Source organism: Phasianus colchicus, chromosome Z (genome assembly GCF_987193195.1).
Source record: "Phasianus colchicus chromosome Z, bPhaCol1.hap1.1, whole genome shotgun sequence".
NCBI classification, from domain to species: domain Eukaryota; kingdom Metazoa; phylum Chordata; class Aves; order Galliformes; family Phasianidae; genus Phasianus; species Phasianus colchicus.
Genome location: NC_143476.1, coordinates 81,773,503 through 81,793,927, shown reverse-complemented (window position 1 = coordinate 81,793,927; position 20,425 = coordinate 81,773,503). Strand labels below are relative to the sequence as shown.

Here is a 20,425-nt window from a genome sequence, read left to right as displayed (position 1 = left end):
ACCCTTCTCTGTACAAATCTGCCCTGTAGTCCAATGGCACCAACACGGTCCGCAAATATGATAAAAAAAGTTTGACAGACCTATATTTTTTTCCTATACTAAACCAGCATTATTTCAAACAAAATTTTGTAATTTTTTTTTTCCTCTTTTGAGCCTTGAAAAATAACCCACTGTTTGATGCTCCAGTTTTAAAAAATGTGAAGACAAGACATAAACTTCTAGAAGTCCTTCCAGGTATCCATCACACATCTTTAAATGTGTGGGTTCCACTTATTACCTTGGGCATGCTTCTGTCTGTTGACCAGGACTGTATATGTAACTTGCACTGCATAAGACCTTAGCCATATCAGGCACTCTCCTCAGTATATTTTTCTTTAGTTTTTGTAATGTAGTAATTGTAAGTTCAGTGAATGGGGAATATAAGAGAGGAATACATACCAGCTAAGGTGAACAGGAGTGTGCGAACTCCCTCTCTTGAAATCTCATCTTCTTAATAAAATTAGAATGTGTGTCTGGCTGCAGAGGTCAAAAAAGCACTTGCAAACATGTATAGCTTTGCCTATGTTTGTCCACATAACATGGACACTGAGTCCTGCTTTAGATTTAGGTGCGAGATTTAATGAGCATGACCCTAGCACAGAAAGAACAAAATTTGCAGTGCTTGTGATTCCACAAATAACTTAGTTAGGAAATTAGCACTGAATGGTCAAATGGGAATTATGTATGCATTCTGAATAAATACTTACTTTAAAAATGAAGTATTTAGAAATCTCTAGTCTTTGAGTTAACAAGTTTACTGCTCACACGCAGCTCTCTGAATGAAGTTACCTTGCTCCAATTTCCTGTTTTCCAGCTAGCGCATGGGCGAAGATAACATTTTCTGGCATGATCCGGCTTTTTTGTGTGCTGACAGTGAGATACATTCTTGCTGCTGCATTCCACGTGTCTCCAGAAAGCCCCCATTCCACAAGTGGTAGAGCACTGGCCAAAGTGAGAGGAAAGCCCAAGGGGCAAACTCAAGGTTAGTAAATCATTCTGGAAACAATTCATGTGCCTAAACTAATACATCCAGAACAATTTTAGTTGACCTAATTTGAGATGTTTGTTCAGGTGCTCGAAAGAAGACTTCAAATTTACCTAAGATTTACTTAAAATGTACCTAATTTTTATTTAAGAATACTTTGCATTTTTTATATTAGGAAAATACCGATTCTTGTTTATACTACTCACTGCTTTTCCCTGGCAATCTTCTGCTTTCTAACACTTTATAAAGCTATAGCAGATGTTCCACTGTTTCCTTCTCTAACCTTTGGGGGCCTAAGGCAAATTATCATTGCTTCAAATTTCCATCACTTCTACTTCTCTAATCCCATGCAAATAAGATATTCAGTAAACTGAGTACATGATGCTGAAAATCTGAAATAAATTGCATGAGATTCTTGTGAAAACCACACATGAAAAGGATTTTTAAGAATTCAGAGTGGCTACGTGCTTCCAAAAATCTGGGAGGGTTTTGGCACCGGAGACATGAGAACATTGATCATGCCAGCCAGGCTCCCAAGACTGCATGTTCTTCATCAAAAAGCCCTTACATCCCAAAGCAGGAAGAGGTAAAAAGTAAGCAGAAATCCTCATTCATCTTTTTCTCCCTTAAAATGTGAGAGATAATGAACTATATGCACAGAGTCAAATTCAACACAAGCCAATCAGCCTGTAGTTGGTAGAAGAAACACCACAGATAATCTTGGATTAAGCCAGAAAAATAACAACTTCTATTGTGTGGTTTACAGCAAATTTACTGGTCTATCCAAGGAGCAAAGAAGTGCCAGAATATTGGTAGTTACTATGAGATTTATCATCTGCATTACAGTAACAGTAGAAAGAGAGCATAGCAAGAGAGTAATATATGTAGGTATGGTGACATTCAAATATCAAGGCCTTACAGAGAAGGCATAAAAAAAACAGGCACAAAGTTCTAGTAAGGGCAAATAAACAGAACAAAAATACACAAGAAGTCAGAATATTGAAATGAAAATGAATTGAAAGTAAGGAACAATAAGAAAAGGTTCCATCAAGTTGTACATAAGAAATATAAACCCTCTGTCCCATGTGAAGCATAATAGCTGATATTCACAGCATTATAACAGGTCTCTGGAGGTGGCCTTAACCAAGCAGGACCACTTAAAGCTCACTGCCTAAGACCATAGCAAGACGGAAGAAGTTAAAGGGGCCAGGCTTCATTTAAAGTTAATTTTAACTAAAAGACATAGCTTGCATCAGAGTAGTAGAAGATTTCTAAAACATTTCAAAATACTAAATTGAGATGTGTTGAGTATCTCAAATTAATTTCATCTGCTCCATGAAACTGAATGTATTGACCTTCTCGTCTCAATATTCATTCAAATGTTGAGAATTATTTTTAAAAAACTGTGGAAGATTGGGAGGGCCCCAGAAGATTACAGAATAATCTTTTTCAAATTACCTTTGGGAAAGCAAAAAGACAGATCTGTGGACTGAAGAACACACACCCTAACTTCATTTCACAAGATACAAAAGCAAGTGTTAAACAATCAAGACCAAAATGGCATACAGTGACCAAGATGATAAAGCAATAATGCAGTCACCATGGAGCTATCAAGAAAAATGGGGGCATCTGGTTTAATGGTATAAGAGCCAGTCAACATGACACACTTTTATATGATTGTTCTTTTAGCAAATGATGGAAATATGATTTAAGTGACATTATTACAAGACTGATACACAGCTAACTGAAAAACTGTAATAAAGTGGTCCACAATGATTTTAAGTCAAAATGAAAAGACATTTCAAATATGGTCTTGTAGTGTTCTGTCCAGAGCCCAGCTCTCTTCAGAATTTTCATTAACTAGCTGAATAATTAATGATAGCATGCACTCATAAAATGTGCAGACAACACTTGGTTGGGAGAGTTGGCAGAACATGGAAAGACCCAATCTGAGTTCAAAAACATTGTGCTGAGCTGAAAAATTGTAAGGGAACAGTTAATTGAAATTCAAAAGTTGTCACTGTGTAACTGAGAACATCAACTGAAAACAGACATATTCTATTGAGAAATCCAAGGCTTCCAATGGCCAACAAATGGAATGAATTGAAGTGAAAACAAAACAAAGCAAATTTGATCTTAATGTTCACAGAGAGAGTCATATAACATTGTAATAATTATTTCATTTCATTTGCCAGGTGTCAGCTGGGGCCATAATGAACACCACTGTTGAAGAAATATATAGTGAAACTAAAGCAAGTTGAGAGAAAATAAAATCACCACATGCTTAGAAAATACAAGGAAAGTGTAAAAAGAACTGGATGGACTTGCTTAGAAAACAGAACATCCAAACCACTGTTAAAAAGCCAGTGACCTACCATGGCCACTGCATATAAAAAATAATCTTCATTTTCAATACAGAAAATTTAAGTAAAATGTAAAGAAAATCATTCTTATAGGGGCAATGAATGACTAAGACAGATCACTGGATTTCTCTTTTAAACATCCGTTGGGATGCACTGGGGTTAGGAGCACAGCCCTTGCACTGACCTCCTCTTACAGGGTCCTCCACCCAAGCAAACTTAAATATAGGTCTTTGGGCTTGTGCAGGAGGAAATGTTTCACTTGTACTGCCTGAATATGGGAAGCTCAAGCCATTTCCACCTTGCTATAGGAAGGCAAAGGAGAAACTCCAGACTGACATCACATGTCCTACAACCAGAAGTCTGTTACACACCAGAAGGCTTTGCTGCCACTCAGCAGGACCCAGGCAGACAAAGAGTTAGGTGGAGAGAAAGCTGATGAGATTCAGGAAGAGCAAACACAGGATCCTGCACCTGGGGAGGAGTAACTGCATGAACCAGTTCAGACTGGGGGCTGACCTGCTGGAAGGGAGCTCTGCAGATCAGGACCTGGGTGTCCCGGAGGTAACAGATTGGCCATGAGCCAGCAGTATGCCCTTGTGGCCACGAAGGCCAATGGTATCCTGGAGTGCATTAAAAGGTGTGCAGCCAGCAGGTCAAGAGGGGCGATCCTCCTCTCTACTCTGCCCTGGTGAGGTCACATCTGGAGTACTGTGTCCAGGTCTGGGCACCCAGTTCAAGAAAGACAGGGAACTGCTGGAGAGAGTCCAGCAGAGGCCACAAAAATGATGAGGAGTCTGGAACATTTTCTTTCTGAGGAAAGGCTGAGAGACCTGGGGCTGTTCAGGGTGGAGAAGAGAAGGCTGAGAAGGGATCTCATTACTATTTAAAAATATCTAAAGTGGTGGAGAGAAGTGAATGGACCAAGCTCTTTTCCGTAGCTCCCAGCAACAGGACGGGGCAGAAGGCACAAACTGGAACAACGACAGTTCCACACAAACCTCTTTACTGTGAAGGTGGCAGAGCATAGGAACAGGCTGCCCTGAGAGGTTGTGGAGTATCCTTCTCCGGAGACATGCAATACCATCCTGGATGCTTTTCTGTGCAACGTACTCCAGGGAATTTGCTTTAGCAGGGTTTGAACTAGATTATCTCCAGAAGTCCCTTCCAACCTCTGCCATTCTGATGTTCTGTGAATCGCCAACATGACAGAGGAAGAGTCTGACCCATAGGCTAGATCAGACAGAGGGCATCAACAGGATCTTCCTGGTCTATCTGTGCTATAACTCCACGGCTATGGACGCACTGACTTATCTCTTGTTGATCTTTTTAGCCATGTATTTCTCTAACTCCATGAATTTGCAACACTCCAGGTGGGCCAGAGAGCAAATAGACCTTTTAAGAACCTCCTCCATCATCAGTGAGACATAGTGAAGGATCATGGGAGAAGACAGAGTTACACAGTTTTTGCCTCAGTCTTTACCAACAAGTCCCCGGCCATACTGCCCAAGTCACAGAATCCAAAGGCAGGGACTGGAAGAATGAAGAACTGCCCACTGTAAAAGAAGACAAGCTGTGAGACCATCTAAGGCATACATGTCCAATCCACTAGTTTCATGTTTTTGTTACTTTTTTTCTATATTTTAATGTGCACAAGTGCGTGGGAACTCCTGATGAGATGCATCTGAAAGTCCTGAGGGAATTAGCAGATTAAGTTACCAAGCCACTATCCATCATAGTTGAGTGAAGATCCGACTGACTGGAAAAAGGCCAGTATTAACACTCATTATTAAAAACAGAAAAAGGAAGAATTGGAAAATGACAGGTCACTCAGACTCATGTCTGCTCCTGGCAAGACCATGGAACAGAACCTCCAAGAAACTGTGCTAAAGCACACAGAAAACAGAGAGCAGGACAGACAACAAAGCTTCACTAGGGATAAATTCTGCTTGACAAGTTTGGTGGTCTTTTAAGACATGGTGACAGCACTGGTAGACTGGGCAAGAATCCACCTACCTGGACTTAGGAAAAGTATTTGACACTGCCCTGCAAAACACCCTTGCCTTCAAATTGGAGAGACATTGATGTGAAAGATGGAACACTTGGTAGATAAGGAACTGGTTGGAAGGTTGCACTCACGGAGTTGCAGCAACAGCTCAGGGCGGAGACCAGTGAAGAGGGGACAGTACAGGCACTGGCATTATTTTATGTCTTTGTTTGTGACATGGACAGTGGAACTGAATGCAGCACCAACTGTAGCCATGCAGCAGGACACGAACAGGCATAAGAGATGGGCTTGTGCAAATCTCATGAAGTTCAACAATGCCAAGTGCACAGGTCAGAGTAATCTCAAACAGGAATATGAGCCAGGCAATTAGTGAATTGAGAGCAGTCCATTAGAGAAAAACTCAGGGGTGTCAGTGGATAGAAAGCTGAATACAAGCTGTTAGTGTATCCTTACAATCCAGAAACCTAACTGTACTCTGGGATGCATGAACAGAATTGTAAAGAGTTGAGGGAAGTGACTGTCCCCTCTCCATGTGGATTCTCATGAGACACTACTCTATAAGGCTCCAGCTGAAGTACTGTATCCAGGCAGGGCCCATCAGCACAGGAGCTGTTGGAGCAGGACCAGAGGAGGGCAATGTGGATAATCAAAGGGCTGGAGAACCCCTCCTGTGAAGAGAGGCTGAGAGAGTTGGGGCTGTTCAGCCCAGAGAAGAGAAAGATCTGGGGAAACATTATAGCAGCCTTCCATCACTTAAAGGAGATCTACATGAAAGCTGGAGAGAGGCTATCAGGGAATGCATTGATTAGGAACAGTTTTAAACAAAACAAAACAAAGAAAAAGATAGATTTAGCTTAGATAGAAAGTCCTCATTGTGAGGGTAGTGAGGTTCTGGAACAGGCTGCCTAGGGTAGTTGTGTGTATCTTATTCTTAGAAATGTTCTAGATGGGGCTTTGGGCAGGTAGACTGAAACTTGATGGTTATTAAAGTGCCTACCGACTGAAACCATTCTATGATTCTATGCTCAGTTTAAGGAGGTTTCCAGTTCTGGATGAAAAATGTAAAATGTGAATAGACTTCTTGCTGTGGTTGTCCCTTTATCAGCTCTGACCTCAGAGTAACTACTGTCCCAGAATATAGCAAAGTACAGTAACTTGTAAAAAAGCATAGGCTATTGGTAAAGGGAAGTATGAAAGATTGTGAACACTTCTGACAAGCCACAGAAAACGTAACAACTTATATTGCTCCTTCAGAGAAAATATAAGTTATTCAGGTATTATAACCCTTCAGTAAAGATCAGAAATATCCAGACTCGGAAGCTCAGTCTCTATCGAATCTGTTTTGCACACAGAAGGGTGACACTCACAAAATTATTCTTTTCAAAGCTTTTGAACCTAAAAAGCTAAGATCTGGGGCAAGCTGACACCTTTCAGAACAAATCTGAACCTTTCAGTTGCGTTACACTTCAAAAGAGTTTCCAATTCTCTGTTAACTGCACTTCTTTTGTTTACTCAGACAGGATGACAGAGCTTTCCTATGTACTACAGGATGTTAAAACTTGTTTCGATTCAACCGCCTTTAAGTACATCCATTAAAGCAGATAAAAACTGCTCCTTTCTCCATTCAAGACATAGTTAGCACTGTAATTATCATCTACTATATCCAAAGGTACGGCAATAACCACAACCACAGGCCCAGCAATTTTAACTTCAATGTGAACAAAACGCTTCCTCTTTACTGCTGCTATAACCTATAACCTTGTTCCAGTTTATGATCACCCATACTTCAAAGAACAGTGCAACATCTCTCCATGAACGTACCAGTTTAACTACAGACGAACATTCTCATCTTAACTTTATATATTCAAACTGGTTTTACCAGGTCAAATGCTGCTCTGAGTTAGGAGGTATTTGCTTAAAGGTGAATACAAATACTGATGGTGGTATGAGATAGGAATGCACCATATAAATCTGTTAATAGCCAACTAAAGATACATTTATTAATTATGATATTTATGTGCTTTATTTAGAAACAAAGCTAGCTTAGTACATTACGACGGTAATGTAGGTAAGTTAGGAAATACAACTTAGAGAGAAATAACATATATAAGTAAAAGTTATAATATAGAAGCTCATGTACAGCTAACTTGGATTATTAAATTATTTGGAAATGCAAGCGCATTCATTGGGTATCTCCAGGACTCATCTTACAGCCTGTCTTTTTCCTGTGCTCTCAAACAGAGCTCTTGAGGTCTCAAGGCTATTGTCAAATTAAATGTCATGTTCCTGGAAGAGCTGCACAGAGCTATGCAGAATCCATACAAAAAAAAATGTTTCATTTAAGCATTCTAATATTAGATATCCTAAGTTCTGTTATCCATTTTTTGTTATAAAAAGTTTTAAATCTGAATTTATGATACTTGTGTCAGATAAAAATTTATTTCCCCAGCAGTGGTTCACAGAACTGATGCACTTTTCACTGTTATGAACTAAGAGTAACGTACCTCACTCCAGTTCCCTACTATCCAGTAGGCATCACCAGTAGGCAAACTGTTGGATGTTACTAGGAGGCTGCTTTCTGTGACATTCATCAAAATCCTCTCAGATGTTTCCATGTGATTCTTGAGAGCATGCTTGTTTACTAAGAATTGTGTGCTAGAGGTTACATTGTCAGGGAGCTTCATTTCTGTTCTGCTGTCAGCTTGTCCTCTCAATACATTACCAGACGTGGTGGGCACTACTGTAACAGCTTCTTGGGTAGTTACTTCTCTGATGGGCACATCAACTTGCAGACTGATAGTGCTTTCTGTTGTCATTGTCAATCCTTGTGCCGCTCTACTATCAGGAAGGGGCATAGAAGGTTCTTGGGGATGAGATAAGGGGGGGAGATGAGAAGTCACACCCCCATTTTGAAGGATGGGAGAGTTGGTATCTAGCATTGTGCTCTTCGTTCTGATTTCCAGATTGTGTTCTGTGCTGTAAAGGAAATCAGTTGGTTTCTCACTGCTTTCTGTTGACCCATCAACATCATCAGATTCTTCAGTTAAGTAATCATAGCTGGAAGTTATTTCCAGACTACTCGTAAAAGAAGAGACAGAAGTGTCCTCACTGTTTTGCAACTCATACCCTACAGTAGAAACTGTCTCATTTTTAAAAACCTTTTCAGCATGCTTTATAATTTCAGTACTTAAGCTATTAGGAAAAGGCCATGAAGTAGTACTTTGATGAAAACTATTTTCAGTAGAAAAAACAGGATAATTGTAAACGTCACTTGATCCAGCAAACTTATTTTGTAACGTTATGTTGGTGGTTTCCTCTTTTTGTGGGATTTTATCTAAACCAGAGGATGTAGGCGAGGGAGTTACAGTTTCAGGCTTGGGAATTGTTGTTGCATGGAACCTCGGGCTTGGCACAGGTATGGGTATTCTGCCAGGTGGACTCCACTCGGGATTTGTAGTTTTTCGGATTATAATCTTTCCTCTTCTAGGTACCTGTGGGGGTATCAGGAATCTTCTAGCAGAAGGACATTGCTGGAGACCACAAAGGGCCTTAGAGTTTGGTCTTTTGGAACTATCACATGGCTCGTGATTATTTTTGGCACAGATGACACTGCGAGTCCTTATCCCACCACCACAAGTAACTGTGCACTGCAAAAGAAGTAGAATTAATGTAATACTTCATTCTGCTGCACATGTCAATAAAAATAAGTGTCAAATTGCAGCAGTTCTAATGAAGAAGGATCATTATTAATAGTGAAAAACTTTTTTTTTTTTTTTCCTGAGGAACAAGCGTCCCTTTCTAGTGATTTTCTTCTATCATGGAGCATTTTTAAAGTTCTTGGAAGAGTAAATGTCAACTTGAGTAAACATCACTGATAAAAGACTACATGATAAAGACAAAATATGGAAGTAATATGCCAGAATCTGATTTCTGCAGTAAAACAATCACAAAAATTGTTTAGCCAATACCTGTACAATTGGAAGTATAAAAAACAGACTTGAAAGCTGCCATTAAAATATATATATATAGCTTACTACTGGCTGTTCACAATGCCACAGACTTGCTTTGATGATTTGCACAGCTCATAGATCCTTGTTAACTTTATGAAATGGATCTTTCATTCAGTTTTAGTGCTCTTGCTGCCAGGGCTGCAAGCATTTCCCTTCTAAATTATGGACTTCTAACCCATGTGGCTTTTATTTAAATGGGAGCACTTTCATGCAGAAAGGATGCTAGAAGCTAAGGATACCCAGTTTTTCCTCTGATGTTATGTCCTCAGTCTCACAGGTATAACAGTTAGTTAGTTTAGTGGGTGTTTGAAGATATAAGGCTGGTTGACTTGTTTGCTGGAGATGTTACATATAACCTAGTGGAGGATGTCTCCTTAAGATCTGAGGGAACCCTACCAACCCATTTAGCTGGCTTAAAATAGATGCTCAACACAAACACTCCTGTTGCCAGCACTTTAAAACACTTGAGACACACAGTCCTTCTCAGGGTGCAGTGGAACACACATGACTTTGTGTTCCTGGTGCTTCCTGTGTTGCTAACACCTCTAAAATAACATCAGCTCTGCAGCATTAGCACAGTAACCTCAGAGCAGGAAGGTTAATTAGTTATTCTGTCTGTCCTCCTTGCATTTCTGGCAGAATAGTGTATTTACTTAGAACTATGCAAGTTTATATCAACTGCAATTTCACCTCTGAAGTTACTGACATTGGTAGTAGTGTTCTGCTTACTGAGAAAGACAGTAACTGCTGGCATTTTGTAGCTGCTTCCACAGAAATACAACACAGCTTGTTAGACTATGCCATGTGGCTGACTTGGATTAGCATTTGTGAATTAGAAGGAATATCTAACCTTGCTAAATTCTTGGGGAAAAATTTACTCCCCCAGAATTAGCTTTGAAAGCTTCTGCTTTAGATTACAGACAGGTAGTATAAAAGAGATTTCAGAATATCTATAACACTTCATCTTCATTATCTGCCCAATTAGGTATTTTCATGTTTTAATGTATAGAATGATCTTTTAACAACCAGATAAGCTTGGAGAAAAAGGAAGTTTTGCCTGCGTGAAATCTCTCTCACACATTTATCATCTGAGGTTTTTTTTCACTTACTAATATCTGGACAATGCTACCATTTCTGGTGGAGAAACAGTCTGACCTATGCTCTCACTCCAATTTATTGAGGCAAAAAAATTATTTTTGTTAGAAACATGCAAATAAAAACAAATGACAAACGAGCAACTGCTGTATTCAATAGCAGTATGCTATTTTTACAAATAAATTGCCATTCTGTATAAGTAGGCCAAATACTCACAAGTGTATTTTTTCCACAAGCAGTTAAAAAATGGAGGCTACCAATTTAAAAAACAATCAACATTTAGTGATGATGGCTTGTGAGCAGTATAAATTGTATTAGTACTGTCACAAAATTCAACCAGTTCATTATCTGGATCTACTATCAAGCTCATTAATGAGTTCCTTAAAAAAAAAAAGAAAAAAAAAGGAAATTAAATTAGGAAAAAAAAAAGTTTTAAAAAATAATTCTTGAAAGTTTGCAAAAATACAGTGATTTTTAATTTTATGGACACCTAAAGTAGAAAAGATTTGTTGAGCATGCATTTTTTTTTATTATCAGATACACTTTAGCTCAGTGTATATGACAAAATTGCACGTTTGTGGGGTGAGCTATAAGCAAGTTTCACTGTAACAGAACTGATTAGAGTAAAGCAATTTAAAAATTTCACATGGCTCAAGACCTACTTCTCCTCCCCCCTTGTGCATTTTTAGTTTTCATGGAGAAGCAGACCGCTCAATATCCCAGGGACCCATAACTCTCATCAGCTTCAATGGAAAGCATAGGTGTGAAGCACCTGTAGATAACAACAGTATAACCTAAAGAATGCTAAGAAGCATGAGATCTGTCCACAGGTTAATTATGAAAAAGCACAACAAATGAGTACTCCCTATTAATAGTAATATATATTGGAGAATAAGTTCCAGTATATTTAAACAATTTTACAGTATTGCAGTTATTAATTTGGTGACCTCACATTCTTCAGGTCATCAGCTGCCAGTGAATTAACTGCACAATATATTGAATTATCACATGGAGTATGCAAAAAAAATTCCAGTGTTTATCAGGCCTTCAGATTAATACTAGAAGTAAAAAAGGTAGCATGCTGATGAAAAAAACCAAAGGGAAGAATGCAAAAGAGATGTAAATACAAAAAATATTAAAAATGTTACATTTTCTCCATGTAGACATGACACAGAACCTCTCCCTATCAGTTTCACAGCAGTAATGAGCATTCCATACAATTCTGTGCATGCAAACATGCTCTGTTGTAAAATATAATAGCTCAGCAAGACAAACCTTTGGAGATATCTAAAACACACACTCACTGAGGTTGTTGGCAAGCAGCGCAGCTTTTTTTTCATGTGCATAAAGGACTTGTGAAGACATGTTAAGAAATAAGGCAAAAAGAAAAAACAGCAAAAATGCCCATTGATCTTTTTTGTTAAGTGTGATAGATCACTTCAGAAAAAAAAAAAAAGAAAATAAAAAAACAGGCACAAACACAAAAAAAATCAGAAAAAAAAGCAAACATTTAATGCCATAACTGACAAACTTACCTCAGTCCAGTTGCTCACTGTCCAGTCAGATGGGCACAAGACATCTCTGTTGCATGACAGATGGGTCTTTGGTTTAAGCAGGTGCTGGCATTCTGTGACAGCCAATGCCTGCTCATCAGATCCCACTGTTTGGATGCAAAGTACAGTTCGCTTCTTCTGTCCTGTCGGGCCACATGTTGTTGAACACTTCTGCCATTCACCTGCCCACCATCTGACAAACAGAAATATAAGAAACACTGCGACAGTAATCCATAACTAGTGCGTTCAGGTAGCCTTTCACATCCAGATTTCAGTAACTGCTGGGCAGTTCAGCAATCTTTTTATCTTATTGTTACCTGAATGCAGAAAGGATTAACAAATTAGAATCTGTACTCTGTTCCATCAAAAAGGAAAAATCAACCCCTTATATTTGCCTCTTCTGATCACAAATGGTCTTCTAGAATAAGCTGTGCAATGCTTCACTAAGTGAAAGATAAATGTTTTCTCTAGTGCAATGTTTTCCCATGTAATTTAGTTTAGTTTACCATAGGCAAGAAAATAGCTCCAACCTCCAGTGTAAGAAATCTAGCCCAGTTGTGAACTTTTAAGTAAAAAAACGCTCCAAGGCTTCTTGTTCCTGCGTTTTAAAGCAGGTCATGATGCTTTACACACACACACACACACGTTTTACACACACACACACACACACACACACACACACAAACACCCCAACCAACCAAAACAAAAAAACACCAAAAACCATAACAGAAAATACCTTTCTGTCTGGAAAAAAAATTGTTTTTGAATTAAAACCAACATTCCTCTCTTGTACTTCTTCTTTTTTAGCTAAATGAACTTTTGAGAAAACTAATTCCATACTAATGAAAACATAGAAGTTTCACAGTAGGTTTATTAACTGTTTGTAGCACTCATCTGGCTCAGTCACAATTTCCAATCTCTATGCATTTCTGGCTTCTTTTGTTTGTTAACAAGCCCTTCTCTCCACTTCCTCCATAGTTTCCATTTTTCTTGATAAATTTATTCTTCAATTGCAAAACAAACAAACAAACAAACAAACAAACATCACTGATGTGGAAGGCACTGATAATCGTAATCATTAAGAAAAAAAATATGAGGACTCAGAGCAATCAAGCTATGCACACAGCTCACTTGTGCAATCATCTGGTTTCCTCTGGGGAACCTACACCTTCCTTCTTCTCTTTACTTATGAAAACATATTGCGTTTCCTTTTAAATTACTCTGTAAGCCCTCTGAGGCACAGATTGTTTTCCAAAATGCTGTAGAATAGTAGTCCACTGCCACAAACCTGTGTGAGACCTCTGGACACTGCTATAATAAAAAGAACACATTATTTATCCCACTCTCTTGCTTTTTTTAGAGTGTCTCTTTCTCTTTTGGGCTTCTGCAAATAACCAAGGAAAAATAATCAGTTAAAAAGAAAAAAACAAGCGCACCTCAGAAGAATGTGGCAATAAAGAAGATAAAAATTTGTTATTGTAACCTGAACTAAGTAATTTTGGGGCTGTTTTCATCTCTTGCATCTTCCCTCCAATTCTCTTTATCATCTTAGGTATCTTATAAATAGCTTCTCCACAAATGCAATCTCAAGTATGCAATTTGCCCTATTAATTTTAATGGAATCAGATCACATATTTCTAGTTACAGGGATGCTATACTGACACAATTTCCCTCCCTAATTTTCACATGGCTCTGAGTAAGGGGCCAGCAGTTTGCAGGTTTGAGTATGGAACTCTAAATAATGAATTATCACTTCGCTACAAAATCTACCTCGACAAGTGGTGCACTGGTAACAAGCTAGTGCACATGAAATATTTTTTTTAATAAGTCATGAAATTTAGAAAGTGTTCTGAAGTTAATAAAATCCAGAATCAAGACTGTATCTTATTCCACTTTCATGTCAATCTTAAACTACATTTAGTCATGTAACTTTTTCTATTGAGTATTTCCTCATTCAACACAGGTAACAGATTGTACTGATGAGATAATTTGCACTACACACTACCCCAACATTTATTTTTTTTACTGAAAGTTTATTATCATCAGTAGGCAGAGTTCTCAGGGGTGTATAATCCTTCCTTTGATTCTACTTTATATATGCCATAAACACTCTACCATGAGGACTTCCGAAATTCAGTGTTCCAGTGGATGTGGAAGAAAGGCAAATCAAGGAGGGTGGAACATTAACATCCACTCATCTGTTCTGTTACAGGACAACTCAAAGTCTTGGACCACACAGTAGCAGCATCCAAGTGACAAGACACCACTCCTCTAGAAGCTTCTAGTCTCTCCACATTGCAGAGGCGTGACTGAAACTGGAGACAACCGCTGAACATGTGGAACTGACACAGCGCCCACATAAGCAATTTCTTAATTGAGATGACCAAGCTGACAGATTTTCCAGCTTTGAGTTGGACAATGAAGAGCACTCCCAGACAGACTTAGCTTTAGGCATATTATAAAGAAGGATTTTTTTTTTAAAGTCACATTAAAAGATGCTTGGCAAAGAAAAGGATGTGGGGAAGAAAACCAGTATATAGCTGTGCTGGCTGTGATGAGAATCTGAGATGAGTTGGCGGAAACCTGATGGGCTTTATCTAACACTTGTCCCTTCCTCTGGTTTCCCGTGGCATTCACCATTACACCAACTGGGAAGTTCTTAAATATTAATGCATCACCTTGTCCCTGCAAAGCGACAGGACTGTTTTATCACCATAGGCATGCATGGCACAGCACAGAAAGACTGTTAACTAACAAACTGTAAGACTTAGAGAACTAATCTGAGTGAGAACATATTTTCCTGGGGCTCTCAAACTACAGAGTATTTACTGTATAGTGAAAATGCAACTTCGGTTGACTTTCAGTTGCAGCTGGGAGCACTCAGCTTTTTCACAGTCCAACAAGAAGCACACGACAATGCACCCAAAAAATGTAGGATATGCACATAAGAGGATCTTGAGTCTGTAAAAAAAGCAGAGCCCAACAGCTTTTTCTGTGTATGCACGGATGATGCTTACTGAATAAGGTTATAGATCTTGTTGAGACTTTGGAATCTATGTTCGCCCCCATGGGTCATGTCTATGGAGTTGAATATTCAGTCAAACTTAAAGAATGACACTTCTTGCACTATATATTTTGTAAAATGTCAGGCACAGCAGATACTAACAGGGCACTGATTTTTGGTCTGTTTATAATAATAAAACCAGGATATTTTTTTCTTATTGTGTTGTTTAACTGTTCTGCAAGAGGACAATACAGTAACAACAGATAAATTTGGACCCTGCAGGAGATCCCAAATACTTCATCAGAATCTATTTACAATTCCTCTTTTCATACATGTAGTCAAGTTAAGTAGTCTTAAGGCAATTTTCTTCATGGTGGGGAGAAAACATTCTATTCAGAGCATGAGAAGTTAAAACCTCTCTCTCCAAGTACTGTCTGTCGATTTTTATCACAAATACCTGTGGAGCAAAATCCCTGCCTACCGAAGAATTGTGTGGCAGGAAAACATATTCTATAGCACATTGTGGAAAACACACAGTTGCTCCTGCTAGGCAGAATTATTCAAGTTTCACATGAGTAGCTGGATCACCTTTTAACTCTCAACTGTTCAGCCATCTTTATTTGTTCTGACCCAATATGTGGCACATATTTATTGCAATATTTAAAATACTTGCATTGCTCCGGATTCTTTTAGTAGGAAGTGAAGGGAAAAACAAAAAAACAAAACAAAAAATAATCACGTTAAGACCTGGACTTTACAGAAGCCTGTCATTTGAACAGTTTATAATTAACTTCCTGAAAAGAATTAATGAGATAAAATCTGGTCTGTGCGAGTTACAAGCATTACTATAATGTTATTCTTTGCCTGTAGATACTATTTCATACATTATCTGATGTTGAGTTAGGGTCTAGTAGCTAGTGACATAGCGGCATGTGTATTATCAATGAGATATCCCAGGATAGAGGAGGATTGTGCAAGAGAACATCTTTGTTGTATCACACGGAATGTTCCCACAGAGATACTGATTTGCTCTTGGGAAGCAACGTTATCATCCAGCAGCTCCAGTCCTGTGGCTACAGCACTAACAAAAGGTTTCCCAGCCATGCCATGCTCAATTACACTGTCCTCACCTCTAGCACATAATTTAGCCACCTCTGCAAAGCTCTTGTTCTGTAGTAGTTTCACATGAATTCTCAGTTATGCTATATTGTACTGTGTGGGATGGTCACCTCATTCTCTAACATTGAGGTTTTCTTTAGAACCACCTAACTGAACTACCTGGAGAGCCTTCTTGTTTTCCAGACAGAGATGTATAACCCATCTGCCTAGGTTCAAGATGGCATGTATGTCATGAAAAAGTAAATACCAGCTGGGACTACAGCCTGAATCAGAGACCAGATCTACTGAGTGAATGGCCTGAGAAGGGTGAATAAAAACCCACTCTGCCCTGTCAGCTCTTCCAGTGAAAGAGCAAATGACCACCAGCAGAAGCCAGTGAAAGCCAGATTCAAAATAAATAAAATCATAGATTCATAGAACGAAATCATTTTGGTTGGAAAAGGCTTCCAAGATCATAAAGTCCAACTATTAAAATGAGTGTTTTTTCACATAGTAGGTATTAAAACTGTGGAACTTCTTGCCAAGGAAGTAGTGCAATAATGAAGTTTTACAGGGTTGCAGGGCCAAAATGAGCTATTACTGTGGAGATATATTTCTCTAGAAATGCCTTGAGTTAAAAGTATTTGGAAACTGGAAGCGTATTAGAAAGAGAGATAATTTATGCTTTCCTTGTCTGCTCTTCTTTAAGCAGCTATAGGTCTGCTGAAAATCAGAGTAGGGGCTTGAACAAGGGGTTCCTTAATTAAACTACTATAGTCATACTTCTGTTAAGATAAAAATAAGTAAATAGACTGCATAAATAATAATATAAATATGCAACTGCTTTGAACAAATGGAGTAACTTGAGCTCATTTGAAATTTTGGAATAAATATCAAGTTTATACGTGTTATAAATACAAAGCATCTACATTCACACTAACAGGTAGGTTTGGCTCTTATGTAGTCAACTAGTTGCTAAGTTTGATCTATTGTCTATTTGTATTTCCTCACAATCTGTGGAGAATTGTGAGATGTTCATGGTTCATACTTTTAAAAGTAATTTATAGAGGTTGCATCTGGAAAGATGTAATTCCCAAAGGAAATATCACACAATCTTGTGAAGATATTTGGAAATGATTAATACAACCAACAACCACACGATTTGTTACAGTAAAGCTTCATGAAAATTGCTGCTGACAAATATAGCATGAAATACTTTAAGGGAATAACTGCAATAACTTTGATCCTGAGTTAGCTAGAATTACTAGGTAAAGACTTGTACAAGACTTGTATAAGACTTGTATATGTCATGCGAAGGGACCTGGACAAACTTAAGCAGTGTGCCCACAGAAACCTAGTGAGATTCAAGGAGGCTAAGTGCAAAGTACTGCACTTGGGTTGGAACAATCCCAGATACATGTACAGACTAGGAGAACTCCTTTGAGGGAGGTTGGAACTGGTTGGTTTGAGATCCCTTCCAACCCAAGCCATTCTATGATCTTGTACCATTGTGGACATCATGATAAAGGATTTCCAAAGACAGTAAAAGGTAAATGTAGGACATGTCAGTACCCAAAGAAAAAAAAAAAATACTGACTATAGCAAAAAACACAGAGTACACATGTGCTCTGCACCACTGATGCCTTCCAGCAAATCTGTGCCTTTTTTACAGCCACAGGGTACTATCATCTGAAAATGTTTACTGTGGTTAATTAATTCACTCTTAATTTGACCACTACTGGGTTTCTGACACCTCTGCTCTGGAACACTTGGAAGCTGTCTTTATGGCAGGCTGTAGATGCCACACTAATCTGGTATTAGAACCAATATATTCTTTTGAATGACTCCTATTTAAGATTACAAGGGCCTTCAAAGTAATGGTACCTTGGTGGACAATCCTTTTCATAGCACTTCTTCTGTCTTCCATTTGGCTGTGTGGCTGGGTCACAGAAGGAGTTCTTGACCTCTCCACCTCCCTTCCGCATGCAGTGGGCAATCTGGCGACGCACCCCTGTAAGAGAAAGACAAAATAGGAAGAGTAATCCCTGTAGGCCAGGGACAAACTGCAGAAGTCCTCCAGCATGAGGTGTACACACTGTCTACACACCACATCCTAGAATACAGAAAGAGCCGTGTGATGTTTTCAGGAGTAGAAGTCAGTTCTGCTGTATATCTGAGCTACATGTGTCCTTCAGTCAACCTGAAAGGGAGTTATGCAGAGCTCCAGTGAATTAGTTAGCTGAAGGTACATACTGGAAGGAACTTACTCCTATCTCAATGAAGTTGTCAGTCTCAGAAAGGGTTCTTATACCCCTGAAATCAGTTGAGTTTAAAGAGCTGCGAATGGTTTTTTGGATTTCTCACAGAGAAGAGACAACAGGGCAGCAGGAGACTGTTCACAGCATATGGATTATTACTGATCTTTACTTTGTTCTCGTGGAACAGGCAATTATACAGAAAAAAAAAACAGAACTTTCACCTATGTTAATCCTATGATTGCTAATGCTGAATTCTGCTTTTTAAAAGTTTTAAAAATGATTCAAATCTTGACTTAAAACAACGACTCATAATACAAAGGATAAAATCTGTTTTCTAAACAACTGATGCACAGCAGACAGGAGGCAAATCACTGTAATGGACAGAGATTCCATATGTACAGTTTAGGTTATTTTTTAGCAGTTTCAGTCACATAAACTCCTGCTCATTGAAGAGAAAGAAAACAGAAACAAAATACTGCATTATTCCAGTGCGAACCGAAAGAAAAACCAGAAGAGTTCTGCAATAATGTGATGTTGGTCCTGTGCTGCAAATCCAGACAAATGGGATAAACATGATTGAAGAAATCTTGTTTGCTCACTGTGTTAACTCTGCCACTTATTCATAGCAATTTATATGCAGATGTTAAGGCACTATTTCTGTGAGTTTCATCCCTCTCCTGGGAAGAAATGGGCTTAGTAGCACTATTACTATGTGTCAGAGGTAAATGTTATGTATTCAGTGATATATTTAAGAACCAAGCTTTTCCTTTTCTCATATCTCCTAGTAATCAGCATGGGAATCTATCCAGAAGAAAAGAAGAGAAATTCAGATACAATGCTGCTTCAGAAAACATGAAAATATTCCTCCATGCACCATTTTCTTCTGATCCTTTATGCAATGTTCCCTTATAAGACAACTAAACCATACACCCTAGAATTTCACACTAGCATTATGGCTGGCTTGCCTTAAGCAACTTTGCAGCATTCAAAAACACATTTCTCTCCAAAATTAAACAGTTCACATACATAAGTAAACACAGGAAAAAAAAAAAAACAAAAAAAAAAAAACAGACTACTAAATCTAATATTAAGAAATCCAAAGCTACTATCAGAGGTACTTCTTAGAAAAACTGAGCATGGCATGTAGATACGAAGGGGAAGGTTATGGTCAGACATCACTGAAAAAAGCCTTCACAACAAGAAGAGAAGTCTTCTATGCATATCTGGGTTATTCCATAGAAACAGACAGAAGTTTCTATGGATAGTACACTAAGATTTCAGGTCTATGATAATTAAAAAAATGGTGCAGCTTCTACAGAGCCTTCAGACATGTGACTAGAATCTATGCAACAACTCAATAAATTGAGTTTCCACTATTCATACAGAAGAGTTGATTTTAGAATAGAATAGTTCAGTTGGAAGGGACCTCTAAAGCCATCTATCCCAACAGCATCTAGTTCAGAATGAGAACTAGTTTCATCTAGAAGAGACGATTAAGGGACCTGCAGCCCTATGCTTCTGCTAATATTCTTTTTGCTGAGGCACTCAAGCTTTAGGGTTGACATGGCAGCAGCTATATGGCAGCACAGCCATCTTGTCTGCAGTGTGGTTGCACATGGCTCTCCTCTTTTCTGGGGACTTCAACAAACAGAAAGCTGTTTGGTCCAGTGCAGGACTCTCAGGGAGCAAAGTCCTGTCTTATGCTATGAGAAACATAAGTGGAATAGTAAGCAGCCTTCGCACTAGTTGTAAACAATGGAGTTCACATAAATACAACTCTGACCCTTTCAAAATCATGATATGATGCTGCTGCAAATGCAAATTAAGCAAGAGAATACTTCTTTTGCTCCAGTAAATTTTTAGTGTCATTTCAGCTGCTGTAATTCATTTTAAAACAGCTATAAACCTTAGCAGAAATACTGCTTTGAGGCAGTACATTCTCATAAAACATTTGTTGATCACGGCATCAGTAAACTTAATTTACACAAACAAAATTTTTAGTATAGAAGTTACAT

The 20,425-nt window shown here is 38.5% G+C and overlaps 1 protein-coding gene across 1 annotated transcript in view; it reads right to left on the bottom strand.

Annotated features, from left to right (window-relative positions):
- Nucleotides 1-20,425, bottom strand: part of ADAMTS12 (ADAM metallopeptidase with thrombospondin type 1 motif 12) — a 172,885-nt gene that overhangs the window by 9,925 nt on the left and 142,535 nt on the right. The window contains exons 17-20 of the mRNA XM_031608435.2: nt 18,037-18,163; nt 12,033-12,243; nt 7,897-9,039; nt 829-981 (exon numbers count right to left, since the gene is read on the bottom strand). Of these exons, the coding sequence (XP_031464295.2) occupies nt 829-981; nt 7,897-9,039; nt 12,033-12,243; nt 18,037-18,163 (1,634 nt within the window). The remainder of the gene's footprint in view (nt 1-828; nt 982-7,896; nt 9,040-12,032; nt 12,244-18,036; nt 18,164-20,425) is intronic.